The sequence below is a fragment of the Moschus berezovskii genome, chromosome 25 (assembly GCF_049115385.1).
Source record: "Moschus berezovskii isolate FMDL1 chromosome 25, NW_MosBer_1.0, whole genome shotgun sequence".
NCBI classification, from domain to species: domain Eukaryota; kingdom Metazoa; phylum Chordata; class Mammalia; order Artiodactyla; family Moschidae; genus Moschus; species Moschus berezovskii.
In genome coordinates this window covers 22,101,262-22,115,210 of record NC_142484.1, presented here as the reverse complement: position 1 = coordinate 22,115,210, position 13,949 = coordinate 22,101,262, and the positions used below count along the sequence as shown (strand labels likewise).

At 43.0% G+C, this 13,949-nt stretch overlaps 1 protein-coding gene across 3 annotated transcripts in view; it reads left to right on the top strand.

The window, feature by feature from the left end:
• VWA5A (von Willebrand factor A domain containing 5A) overlaps window positions 1-11,783 on the top strand; it is a 33,397-nt gene extending 21,614 nt beyond the window's left edge. For all 3 annotated transcript variants that reach the window (XM_055415983.2, XM_055415985.2, XM_055415986.2), the window contains 5 exons: window positions 246-511; window positions 3,232-3,360; window positions 6,429-6,559; window positions 9,820-9,946; window positions 10,469-11,783. In XM_055415983.2, the coding sequence (XP_055271958.2) occupies window positions 246-511; window positions 3,232-3,360; window positions 6,429-6,559; window positions 9,820-9,946; window positions 10,469-10,548 (733 nt within the window). In that variant the 3' untranslated portion in view covers window positions 10,549-11,783. The remainder of the gene's footprint in view (window positions 1-245; window positions 512-3,231; window positions 3,361-6,428; window positions 6,560-9,819; window positions 9,947-10,468) is intronic.
• Window positions 11,784-13,949: the final 2,166 nt, after the last annotated feature.

Sequence of the window (13,949 nt, the reverse complement as noted above, 5' to 3'; positions counted from 1 at the left end):
GAATTCAGTGTCCCTTTGCTATTTTCTTTCTTTCTTGTTTGGTCTCTGCCATCCTTCAGGGTTGATTTCCTTCTCTTATTTTGGGTTCAGTAGTAGCCCTCCATCACTTCTCCTTCCTAACCCATTTATCTCTTTTTCTTCCCCTAATCTGGTTTTCCCCTCCTTTTCATCCTTAACTTTTGAGGGTCCTATGTAACTGACTTTTGTGTGCTTGTCCCTAAATCACAGGATTTTTTTCCTTTTAGCCTCACCATTCACCGACTTGCAGCCAAATCCTTCCTCCAGACCAAGGACATGGGCCTCAGGGAGACTCCAGCAGGTGATAAAAAAGATGTGTTGAAAGTCAGCATGGAGTGTGGAGTCATAAGCTCCCACACAGCTTTCATTGCTGTCAACAAGGATCTCAACATGCCAATTCAGGGGCCACTGACTCCTCGGGATGTTCCAAGGCCAATGCTGCCGGGTACTGCCCCACTGATGCCATCCGTGTCACCACAGAAGTGTGCAACTGGTAAGTTTTACCCCATTCAAACTCATGCAAAAGGAGGGCCTCTGGACATCTGAACACAGCATTTAAAGAAAAAGTTTGTGAAAGGTCCTTGTTGTTCAGTCTCTGAGACATGCCCAATTCTTTGCGATCCCATGGACTAGGTATCCCAAGTATCTAGGGATAGATGGCAGAGGATTTTCCAAATGAAATTAAGAAGAAATGAAGTGGGAAGATGATTAAATGAATGTGTATTCAAAACAAAGAATATTCAGATGGCATCAAAATGTTAGATACTGCAGAAAAGTCAAGGTGAAAGCTGAAAAAGAGCTACTGGATAAATATCAGAGAAGCCCTTGCCAATCTAATGAAGAACAGTTTTATTGGCTTGGACAGGAAACAGTCCATATTACAGGATGACAGAGGGTATAAGTGAAGCTCCTCTGATGACTCAGTGGTTAGGAATCTACCTGCCAGTGTAGGAGACCCAGGTTTGATCCCTGGTCCAGGAAGATCACACATGCTGTGAAGCAACCAAGCCTATGAGCCGCAACCACTGAACCTGTGCTCTAGAACTCAGGAGCCACAACTCCTGAGCCCATGTGCTGCAGCTACTTAAGCCTGTTCATCCTGGAATCCACAATGAGAAGCCTGCTTGCTGCAACTTGAGAAAACCTACACACAGCACTGAAGACCCAACATGGTGTTGAAAGTCCAGCTTAGTTTTGATTCCTTGACTTTTTTAGTGGCACCGAACTACTAAAAGGAATCAGGAGCTTTGGTATAAGAATGAAGCAGGTAGAGTGTTGGCTTAATACTGAGGTTGGGGTTTTGTCAGATGGGTGTGATGAAAAAGAAATTAGGGACATAGAGTTGATATTGATAAGAGAGTAGTATAGTGTTGGACCTGAGATTTAGGCTAAATAGGGAAGAAAGTAAAGATAGAAGGAAGTTGTTACATAGGAAAAAAAAATAGAGGAAACAGACTTAGAATCCAGATGAGGTCAAAGACATAGAGCCTGTTATACAGAGTGGAATAAGTCAGAAAGAAAAAAACAAATATCACTATGTTAGTGCATATATGTAGAATCTAGAAAAATGATACTGATGGACCTATTTGCAGGGCAGGAATAGAGATGCAGACCTAGAGAACGGACATGTGGCCACAGGAAGGGAAGGAGAGTGTGGATCGAATTGAGAGAGTAGCATTGCCACATATACACTACTGTGTGTAAAATAGCTAGCTGCGGCATAGCACAGGGAACCCAGCCTGGTGCTCTGTGATGACCCAGAGGGGTGCGACAGTGGGTGAAGGAGGCTCCAGATGTAGGAGATATACACATAGACACACACTGTTACAACTGAATTGAATTGTTGTACAGCAGGAACCAATACAACATTCTAAAGCAATTATTCCCCAATTATATATGGAATTTAGAAAGATGCAAATGATAACCCTGTATACGAGACAGCAAAAGAGACACAGATGTATAGAACAGTCTTTGGGACTCTGTAGGAGAGGGTGAGGATGGGATGATTTGGGAGAATGGCATTGAAACACGTATGTTGTCGTATGTGAAACGAATCATTAGTTCAGGGTCGATGCATGTTATAGGATGCTCAGGGCTGGCATGCGGGGATGACCCAGAGGGAGGATAAAGGGAGGAGGGAGGTGGGAGGGGGTTCAGGAGGGGGAACTTACGTAAACCTGGGGCGAATTCATGTCAATGTATGGCAAAACCAACCAATATAATATTGTAAAATAATTTGCCTCCAATAAAAAATAAATTAATTACCAAAAAAAAACCCATAATAAAAAAGAAAAGAAACGGGAAGAAGTGGATCCTGTATTTTAAAAGTAGAATATTTTTAAAGTTTATTCTGTATAAGTGGAACAATTTGCTTGATAATAAGATTCTGACTTGGGAGGGAGTGGTGAAGTAGAGGGGAGGCTGAACCCATTTGATTGAAGAAGTCAAGAAATTTTAAATTAGGGTGTTGGACAGGTTATCTGCATAGGTGTTGCCATCTCTCAAGGTGATGCAGCCTGCAATGAAGTGCAAGTCTGTGATCTTTCAGACACTCCAGTGGCTGATGGGAAGTGACAGAGAGGTTGGAGGTTGACAGCAGCAAGGATATGAGGAGGGTAACCCAGGTGAGATTGGCAGACTGGGGACCTGGCTGCAGCAACTGGGACTGAAGTGGTTTCCACCCACACCTCCCAAACCTGGGGACTTGGGATATGGCACCTCGAGCAATTTGAAGGGGTAGGGCAAGAACAGGTTTTAACAGCTTTAAGTTAAGATAAATAGAAGAAGCCTCTTGTGATGAAACTCAAGATGCAGAAGAGGTCTTTGTCCTGTGTCAAGAGTTCCAGAAGACAAAGTACAAAGCGCTCAGAGGGTGATGTTGTGTGCAGGAAATGGGCTCATCATAGAAGAAAAAAATGGACAATAGAGACAGTGGCTGAACTGATCTGGATAGGAGGGTCTCAAGTTATCCAGGGCCTTTGGCTACACCCGAGCATAGAGGGCGCCTTGGTCTCTATGTCTACACTGGTGCTTTTCAGCTCATTCAGAGGCCTTATCCATCCTCCTTCTCGGCCATTACTGAGGGGTGTCCCACCAGCAGAATAGTCGTGATCCTGATCCTTTTAAGCCTGTGATTAAACAGAGCCTGTTCTCTCTACGTGAGCATCTTTCCAGGGACTTTTTCTGACCAGTGTTTGTCTACCACCTGTATAGGACGAAGAGCACGCCGGAGTCTTGGTCACAGACAACAGAAGAAATGCACATCCTTATCAGAGGCCTGTCTTGAGAAGCCAAAGCCTCGTGCTTCTGCCAAAAAGACCAATGTGGAAACTCACGGTCCAGGTGAGATGGGCCTCAGCCTTATCCTCTTCTCTATGGGTACTGAAGAACAGATCTTCAATTCTCTGCTATCTTGTGGCTTTCTTTGTTTTGCTATTTAGTCGCTTAGTTGTGTCTGACTCTTTGTGATCCCTTGCATGATACCCTGCCAGGCTCCTCTGTCCATGGGATTTCTCAGACAAGAATTCTAGAGCGGGTTGCCGTTTCCTTTTCCAGGGAATCTTCCCAACCCAGGGATCGAATCTGTCTTGCCTGTATTGGCAGGTGGATTCTTTACACCTGAGCCACCAGGGGAGCCCTGTGACTTCCCTACCCAGGAAGTTACCTATTTGAAAAGCAGCAGGCAGAGGGTAAGATTTGTCCAGTCCCTATATTTGCCAGGGTCAGTCCCTACAGCTTATGACCCTGAAACCTACCCAGTAGAGTCTGAGTTGAGCCCTAGATAAATAAACTACAGTGCCATCTCAGCTCACACTCCTTGCCTATGGGCTGGGGCCCTCCTCCTGCACAACTCACCATGTGTGGGCCCCTGCTGCACTGCCATTCTTATACAGGCTGGGTTTTACAAATGGGTCTTCCTGATACTGTCTGATAATTGTCTGTCACCAAAGAGTGTTCCCTGGTCACTGCCTTTTGTTTCAAGTAGCTGGCTTTTCATGTACATAACAAATGGAATCTAAGTACATTTCACCATGAAGGGATGTCTTTTCTATTAAAATAGGTTTCAGTTCAGTTCAGTTCAGTCGCTCAGTCGTGTCCGACTCTCCGCGACCACATGAATCACAGCACACCAGGCCTCCCTGTCCATCACCAACTCCCGGAGTTCACTCAAACTCATGTCCACAGAGTCGGTGATGCCATTCAGCCATCTCATTCTCTGTCGTCCCCTTTTCCTCCCGCCCCCAGTCCTTCCCAGCATCAGAGTCTTTTCCAGTGAGTCAACTCGTCGCATGAGGTGGCCAAAGTATTGCAGTTTCAGCTTTAGCATCAGTCCTTCCAATGAACACCCAGGATTGATCTCCTTTAGAATGGACTGGTTGGATCTCCTTGCAGTATAAGGGACTCTCAAGAGTCTTCTCCAGCACCACGGTTCAAAAGCATCAATTCTTCGGCGATCAGCTTTCTTCACAGTCCAACTCTCACATCCATACATGACAACGGGAAAAACCATAGACTAGACGGACCTTAGTGATGTCTCTGCTTTTTAATATACTATCTAGGTTGGTCATAACTTTCCTTCCAAGGAGTAAGCGTCTTTTAATTTCATGGCTGCAATCAGCATCCACAGTGATTTTGGAACCCCCCAAAAATAAAGTCTGACACTGTTTCTACTCTTTCCCCATCTATTTCCCATGAAGTGATGGGACCGGATGCCATGATCTTTGTTTTCTGAATGTTGAGCTTCAAGCCAACCTTTTCACTCTCCTCTTTCACTTTCATCAAGAGGCTTTTGAGTTCCTCTTCACTTTCTGCCATAAGGGTGGTGTCATCTGCATATCTGAGGTTATTGATATTTCTCCCGGCAATCTTGATTCCAGCTTGTGCTTCTTCCAGTTTACAGGACATTTATTTCTAGTCTCTCCAGTTTTGTAGCCAGAGTTTGTGCTGTACAATTATTTCATTGTTTAAAATCTTATTTGGCACTCATTCTCATTAGATTATCACTGCTTCAGGGTCTAAGGTGGATTCAGAGCTCTGTACTCCCAGTTGTGGCATTTTAGGCAAATTAGTTCACTTATTAGCGCCTTAGCTTGCTCATCTGCACAGCTCCTCACCACCTTGGGTTGTCACAAGAACCTTCGTGGGTTGTCCAAAAAGTTCATTCGGGTTTTTCCATAAGCTATTATGGAAAACTTTTTGGACAAACCAATAGTTTGTGTTGGTTGTCCATAGTGTCCTACTATTTCAGTAACTCAGAATATCCCCACTCTGAGCTTTCTCATTTATGAATCCTTTTACCAAAGTAGAAAGAAAAATTACCCAGGAGAATAAGCTGCTTGTTTTTATGAATTAATTAGCAATTACTATTTGTAGAGAGCTAATTAGTGGCCTTCCAAGTACTTTACATTCTTTGTCGTGTGTTAGGCTCTATTGTCTTGAATTTACAGAAAGGCTGAGATTCCTGTTAAACAACTGTTACATTTTGAGTGTTTAAGAGTGCTGAGTTTCAAACTAAGACTTTCGAAATCAGAGCCTTAGGTATTTTTTCTTTTTCCATTGGAGTGGAACTGTTTCTCTGGTTACAGTTTTTCTTACCTACTAATTTTCTAAGTTGCTGTAAGTACATCATCTCATGGGATTGATAGCCAGGTGTGAGATACTTTCTGTGAAAATTTTGTGGCCTTTAAGCAATTTTCATACCACCAGGATTGGATACTACACTATTTTTTTGAGATAGACTGTTGACAGCTTCCATTATATGTTCTTTCTTTGGAAATTTTGATAATTGAAACCCAAGCTATATTTGTCTAGAGTTTTTTTAATATACCTAAAGTTTTAAGACCCATTTAAACATGTCTGATGCTGTGTATAAACAGATAACTAGTGAGAACCGAATGTATAGTCCAGGGAACTCTACTCAATGCTCTGTAGTGACCTAAATGGGAAGGAAATTCAAAATTCAACAAGGGAAAGATACAGGTCATTAAAGACCCCACATGATGGTGCTGTTTAAGTCTTACCCAGTCCTGTTTATTTTGCTGTAGAGTAGAAACTAACATGACATTGTAAAGCAACTACATGATAATAAAAATTAATTAAAAAATAAAAATAAAATAAGCAGGACTGGGTAAGACCTAAACGGCACCATCATGCGGGTTCTTCGGTGGCCTGTATCTTTCCCTTGTTACTGAATGTATCAGTGCACTCAGTATGTCACCTGAGTGACCCGCATTGTCACAGAGAGAGAGAGAATGTGTCCTAGGGGACAAGACTGAAATGAGGATCTTGTGGTATCTGTTTAGTGCTGGGCTCTCACTGCATCCTGTCTCTGAATTCAGACCTGTCTCTCAGGATGCTCAGGGGCCATTAGCACCATAATTTCCCATCCTCTCTTTTCTTCTCCCCCACAGTCGTTGAAGATAATCGTCTTGTACAGTTGATTTCCCTTCAAAAGGCAGATGGTTCCTGGGATCTGAATGAAGGTCTGGCCTTGGTCCTGGGTATGAAGTTGGAAGACATACAGGCTGCACTTCCTGACAAGGTGAGATTCAGAGAAGAAAAGAGAGTGTGTATATTTTTGTGAGGTTGAGGTGAGTAATGAGAATTGGGGTGAATCATGACTCACCTGAGAAACGAGAATACAAGAGGTCATAGACTAAATTAACTTCTGATAATTAGAAGTTGAATACTTTTCTGGCTGTGTTGGAGCAGAAAGAACGAGGAATTAGTCTGCTAGTAGAAGTTGATGGTTTAGAGTTGATGGATGACAGAGGGAAAGCAAAAATCCTCTTTAACTACATTTTCTGCCAGTCATCTTAGTTATAATTATATTTTTTGAGCAATTACTCTATGCCAGCCACTATGCATTGCACTTCCCTTCATGACCTTGTTTATTCATCAATCAATTAAATATGGTAAATCCTACTCATGCTGTACTTAATAAATGAATAAACCAGGGTTCAAAGAAGTATCATAATATCTTTGGGTGTACTCAGCTAGTCAGTGGCAGAGCTGGATTCAATCTAGGACTATCTGTCTTCAGAATCCATGTTCTTTCTCCTAAACAGGGTGGTCCAGAAATTAACAGAATTTCACCAAAGTTAGGAGAGGTGAAGTATCAATAGGGGCAACTTATTTCAAATGTGTTCACGTATGCTGATGAGGACAAATTCCGTTCAAGAATTTCAAGGTAACTTACTGAATCTTCTAATTGAGAAATTGTTGAATATTGAGATATACGCCGAATGAGACATATGAGACAAATGCCAGTTCTTGAAGGACACCCATCATTCTGAATTTTCAAAACGTGGAAGGTGATTAAATAAATTTTAAATATGCTATAATCACCTCATCTAATATAGTATTCACTAGTCACATTCCAAGGGAACATTTCATGCAAAGATGGGCTCGATGAAGGACAGAAATGGTATGGACCTAACAGAAGCAGAAGATATTAAGAAGAGGTGGCAAGAATACACAGAAGATCTGTACAAAAAAGATCTTCACGACCAAGATAGTCACGATAACGTGATCACTGACCTAGAACCAGACATCTTGGAATATGAAGTCAAGTGGGCCTTAGAAAGCATCACTACAAACAAAGCTAGTGGAGGTAACGGAATTCCAGTTGAGCTATTTCAAATCTTGAAAGATGATGCTGTGAAAGTGCTGCACTCAATATGCCAGCAAATTTGGAAAACTCAGCAGTGGCCACAGGACTGGAAAAGGTCAGTCTTCACTCCAGTCCCAAACAAAGGGAATGCCAAAGAATGCTCAAACTACCACACAATTGCACTCATCTCACACGCTAGTAAAGTCATGCTCAAAATTCTCCAAGCCAGGCTTCAGCAATATGTGAACCGTGAACTCCCAGATGTCAAGCAGGTTTTAGAAAAGGCAGAGGCACCAGAGATCAAATTGCCAACATCCGCTGGATCATGGAGAAAGCAAGAGAGTTCCAGAAAAACATCTATTTCTGCTTCATTGACTATGCCAAAGCCTTTGACTGTGTGGATCACAATAAACTGTGGAAGATTCTGAAAGAGATGGGAATACCAGACCACCTGACCTACCTCTTGAGAAACCTGTATGCAGGTCAGGAAGCAACAGTCAGAACTGGACGTGGAACAACAGACTGGTTCCAAATAGGAAAAGGAGTACGTCAAGGCTGTATATTGTCACCTTGCTTATTTAACTTATATGCAGAGTACATCACAAGGAACGCTGGGCTGGAAGAAGCACAAGCTGGAATCAAGATTGCCGGGAGAAATATCAATAACCTCAGATATGCAGATGACACTACCCTTATGGCAGAAAGTGAAGAGGAACTCAAAAGCCTCTTGATGAAAGTGAAAGAGGAGAGTGAAAAGGTTGGCATGAAGCTCAACATTCAGAAAACAAAGATCATGGCATCCGGTCCCATCACTTCATGGGAAATAGATGGAAAAACAGTGGAAACAGTGTCAGACTTTATTTTTGGGGGGCTCCAAAATCACTGCAGATGCTTATTGCAGCCATGAAATTAAAAGACGCTTACTCCTTGGAAGTAAAGTTATGACCAAACTTGACAGTATATTAAAAAGCAGAGACATTACTTTGCCAACAAAGGTCCGTCTAGTCAAGGCTATGGTTTTTCCCGTGGTCATGTATGGATGTGAGAGTTGGACTGTGAAGAAAGCTGATCGTTGAAGAATTGATGCTTTTGAACTGTGGTGTTGGAGAAGACTCTTGAGAGTCCCTTGTACTGCAAGGAGATCCAACCAGTCCATTCTAAGGGAGATCAATCCTGGGTGTTCATTGGATGGACTGATGCTAAAGCTGAAACTGCAATACTTTGGCCACCTCATGCGACGAGTTGACTCACTGGAAAAGACTCTGATGCTAGGAAAGGTTGGGGGCGGGAGGAGAAGGGGACGACAGAGAATGAGATGGCTGGATGGCATCACTGACTCTGTGGACATGAGTTTGAGTGAGCTCCGGGAGTTGGTGATGGACAGGGAGACTTGGTGTGCTGTGATTCATGGGGTCGCAGAGAGTCGGACACGACTGAGTGACTGAACTGAACTGAACTGAACTGAGTCACATGTGACCTCTAAGAGCTCGAAATATAACAAATGCAAGTGAGAAATTTTCCATTGAATTGAAATGTGCTACAGTTGTGAAAGAGAAACTGATTTCACAGAAGACATAAAAATGTAAACCATTCTTGATAATTATTTTTAAATTGATTACATGTTAAAATAATATTTTGAATATATTAAGTTAAATGCAATATATTAAATAATTGTACTTCTATATTTTTACATGTGGCTGCTAGGGCGTTTAAAGTTATATATGTGTCTAGCATTATATTTCTCTTGAAATAATTATTCTAAGACAAATAATTAAAGGGATAATTTACAAATAAATGGAAGAAGATATGAGAATCATGAATTTCTAACTTGGTTTTATTGAGAACAAGACATGTCCGACTAACATTTCTTTCCTTCTCATGGTAACTGGATCAATAAATCAGGGGAATGAAGAGTCCTTCAATAAGGAATCTGAATTTTAAAAAAAAATATTTATATTTGACTGTGTCAGGTCTTAGTTGCATTGTGAGGGATCTTTCGTTGTAGTGCACAGACTCTAGTTGCAGTGCACACGGGCTTAGTTGCCCACAGCTCGTGGGATGTTAGTTCCCTGACCAGGAATCGAACCCAAAACCCCTGCATTGGCAGGCAGATGCTTAACCACTAGGCCACGAGGGGAGTCCCTGAACTTAACCTGGGGACTTCAGGGAAATCTCTCTCTGTGGTACAGGATGCGAATTCTTCAAGCTGGGCCACAGTCCTGGCAGTGCTCTGGCTGCATGACAATGCTAAGGACATGGATTGTGAGTGGGAGCTTCTGGAAAGGAAGGCAGTGGCCTGGATTCACATCCACGCAGGTAGGAACCCAGTCCTAAGACCCCATCTTCCCCCGTGTTTAGGAAGCTAGCCATCATCCCAGGCATTGAGCCTCCAAGCCTGATAGAGGGTTACCAAGATAGGGTCCCCATATTTCCCTTCCTGCCCATCCTGGTTCCGACCTTTCCTGATGCCCCAGCTGGTTGGATGAGGGTGCGATCTGAAATTGGAGGCGTGGAGGAGGTGGCTGTAGAGGGAAGGGGACATGGGTGGGGAGTGTGAGCTGTGAGAAGGACGTGAAGTGAAAATGTGCTGTTCTGAGTGTAGGACTGGATGTGGAGCCCTTATTCCTTGGGTATGTATCGTTTCACTGCTGCTGAATGTTTCTGGGGCTGGAGAAGATTAAAGGGCGCCTGGGCAGTAGGGAGAAAAAAGTCAGGGGTATTGAAGACAGCTAAGTAGGCCTCAGGGAAGATGCTGAAGAGTTTAGGGGAGCCTGGGAGGAGAGCCTGTCCTTTCATCGCTGTCCCTCAGACTTCATTTTTGTTTCCTCCTTCTACCAGGGTCCGTCAGGCATGAGCTTGTGAAAGCTGCAATTGCTTTCATTAAATCTTCTGTGGATCCTGCCATCTTTGGCCCCTGAAGAGACCGTCCAGAAGAACAAGTGCCTCTGCTATGCTACAGTCCTGCCTTCACCCTCCCTTCTGCGCTGATGTTTCTGGAGTTTACACCTATCCTGTCAGCTTCTTATCATACGAGCAGTGGGCGCCCACACCCTCTTGCCTCTCAGTGCCAGGTTCTCTTCGAATGTGCTTTTCCTTCCCCAGCTCGTACTCTCCGCTGTCACGGGTCCCAGAATCTGTTCCCTTTCTTGGAGGAATTCAAAGGCTTCCCAGGCTATAATTTTCCTCCTCAATTTTCCAGAATGACCACATGGAACACAGGTGATGTGGACTCCAGACTAAAGATTGTAGCATTGATGTTCAGGGAATGCTTGAATTAGAGAATTCTCTGCACATTTTTTCTGTTTATTTTTGTTCTTAGGTACTTATCAGGACCAGATTGGTGAACTATGCAGTTTTCTATTTTTAGACAGGAAGAAGAGTTGGAGGGGAGGTAGAAAGCCAACACTGGGATGAATATAAGCTTAAGATCACAAAGAGGGAGACTCAGGGGTCCACTGTGAGGTCTTGCAGTTGGGGAGCTTCTTTCTTTAAAATTTTTTTTTTTATTTGAAGGATAATTGCTTTACAGTGGTGTGTTGGTTTTTGCCATACAACAACGTGAATCAGCCATAAGTATACATATGGCCCCTCCTTCTTGAACCTCCCTTCCACCCTCCACCCCATCCACCCCTCTAGCTTATCCCAGAGTACTGGGGTGAGCTGCGTGCATTATACAGCAACTTCCCACTAGCTATTGGTTTCACATATTGTAATATGTATGTTTCAACACTATCCCAGTTCATCCCACCCTTTATTTCTTGGGGGCTTTCTTGATTGATCCTGCTTGGGCTTTGCTTGCCTCTGCTACATGCCTTTCCTCCTACTGCCTTGGTGACTTGGGTTGAGTTATGTCTGATAGAGACCTGTTTTTCCTTAATCCTTAAACATCTTAGTAAGAAAGCACTATCCTAGTCTGAACTCATGAGGCTTCTAAGTCCACATCTGACCTCATATAATATAGGAAAAGACAAGTTGAAGGGCAATTTCCCCTGAAACCTCAATCTAGACCACTCACCCCATGAGGAAGAAAGAAGCTCCTCGTGTTTCTGAAACTTATTTCCCATATATTCTATACTGGTGGAAAAGACCCTTTTTGATGTGCTGCCTCCTAAAATGCTATCATACCAATATTAAAATGGCCATCTCTACACTGCACTTTGTTGTATTTGGTTTTTATTTATCGTTACTCACTGAACCTGCATCAGTTTTTATTATCCCTTGTTTTTTCCAGCCAGCTTTTCTGGTGCCTCTACTGTTCATGGTGTGTTCTTTCCTCCTATCTTCTGTTGTAGGCTGGTTTCCTGTCATTTTTTAAATGAGATATATGTATATATATATATTTATTTTTTTGTTTTTGGTTGCATTGGGTCTTAGTTGTGGTATGCAGGTCTTTACTGTGTCATGTGTAATCTTTGTTGCAGCACATGGACTTTCTAGTTGTATGTGGGCTCAGTTGCCTTGAGGCATATGGGATCTTAGTTCTCTGACCAGGGACTGAACCTGCATCCCCTGCACCACAAGTGGATTCCTAACCACTGGACCACCAGGGAAGTCCCTGGCTTCCTATCTTATATGAAGCCAGTAAAGAGCACTGGCCAGAAAACCACTGTTGGAATCCTGACCATACATTTAATTACTCATGTGAGGAGAGATAAATGATTTTACCTTCAGGATCTTAGAATTCCCATCCTACAACTAAGGGATTAAACTAGAATTCTATTATTACTTTCATCTTGAATATTCAGGCATTCTGAGCAAGACCACAATATCTGTTCACTTAGGTGGAGAATGGCCCAGAGCTGAGTCCTGTTTGGTTCTTGCATGAACTGGCATTGGGAAGATTTGCCCGACTTGCACAGTGGTGACTCACCTCCCAGGACTTTCTTCCCAGTTTACTACAGCTGAGTGCAACCCATGCAATATGGCCCTGACATCACCGAGAAGCTTACTAGGGATGCAGAATTTTAGGCAACCCCAGAAACTACAGTATCAAAATCTGCATTTTCACAAGCTCACCAGGTGATTTGTACACACATTGAACTTAGAGAAATGAGGGCTTAGTCTTTCATAAAATAGGCTTGCATTCAAGTTTGTCATCTAGATCAGAGGTCCCCCAACTTTTGGGCACCAGGGACCAGTTTTGTGGAAGAATTTCCATGGACCTGGGGTGATGGGGACAGGGATAGTTGGTTTCAGGATAATTCAAGTACATTTATTGTGCACTTTATTTCTATTATTATTATATCAGCTCTACCTCAGATCATCAAGCATTAGATCCCAGAAGCTGGAGACTCCGGATCTAGATAGTCCCTATCAATGTAATGACAGAAAAGACAGGTTCTTAAGGACCATGACACTTGCACAATTACCCTCTTCCACAAAATGACAGTCCTTTACATTTATCGTGCAGGACGTTGGCTATTCCATTCATTGTTCATCTCTCCTTTGCTCAACCTCAGCTTCCAGATTTGAGACTTAAGAACTTCTAAAACAAACAAACAAAAAAAACCAGGAGATGGAAATAGCAACCCACTCCAGTATTCTTGTCTGAAAGATCCCATGGATAGAGGAGCCTGGTGGACTATAGTCCATGGGGTTGCAAAGAGTCAGCCAGGACTGAGCAGCTAAGCAAAAAACAAAAAACAAAGGACAATCTTACTTATGTCTTCTTTAAATTGAAGAATCAACTCCCATTTTAAAGTATAAACTATAAACTCCCACGCTTTTATTTTTCTAGTTGTGCTCTTGTGTTGTAGAATGTTGTACCAACTATAAATTCCTCAGATCTAAACAAGTGTCTGTCTTCAGAACCAACAAAGATATTTTTATCACCTGCACTGAAGCCCACTTTCAAGGCTGGTGCTTCATGTTTTAGAAAAATATCAAGCACCATCTGTGCTGTCAGGAACCGATGATCTGGGCAAGGAGCCCGGGAAGGAAGCTGCTCTCATATTGGTTTTCCTTGCCCTGTTCCTGTGGTTGCTTCCTGGCTGCAGCAGACTTGGCCAGAAGGAAGGCAGATAACAAGGCCTCAAGTTTCTCCCACTCAGACTGAGCCCAGTGCCTTCAGGGCAGGGTACGCTGTTCTACAGAGACTTATTAGTAAACCCATTGCTATTTTCACCAAGGGCTTCCCTGGTGGCTCAGATGGTAAAGAATCCTCCTGCCAATGCAGGAGACCTGGGATGGATCCCTGAGTTGGGAAGATCCTCTTGGAGAAGGAAATGGCAATCCACTCCAGTATTCTTCCCTGGAAAATCCCATGGACAGAGGAGCCTGGTGGGCTGCAGTTCATGGGTTCACAAGGAGCTGGACATGA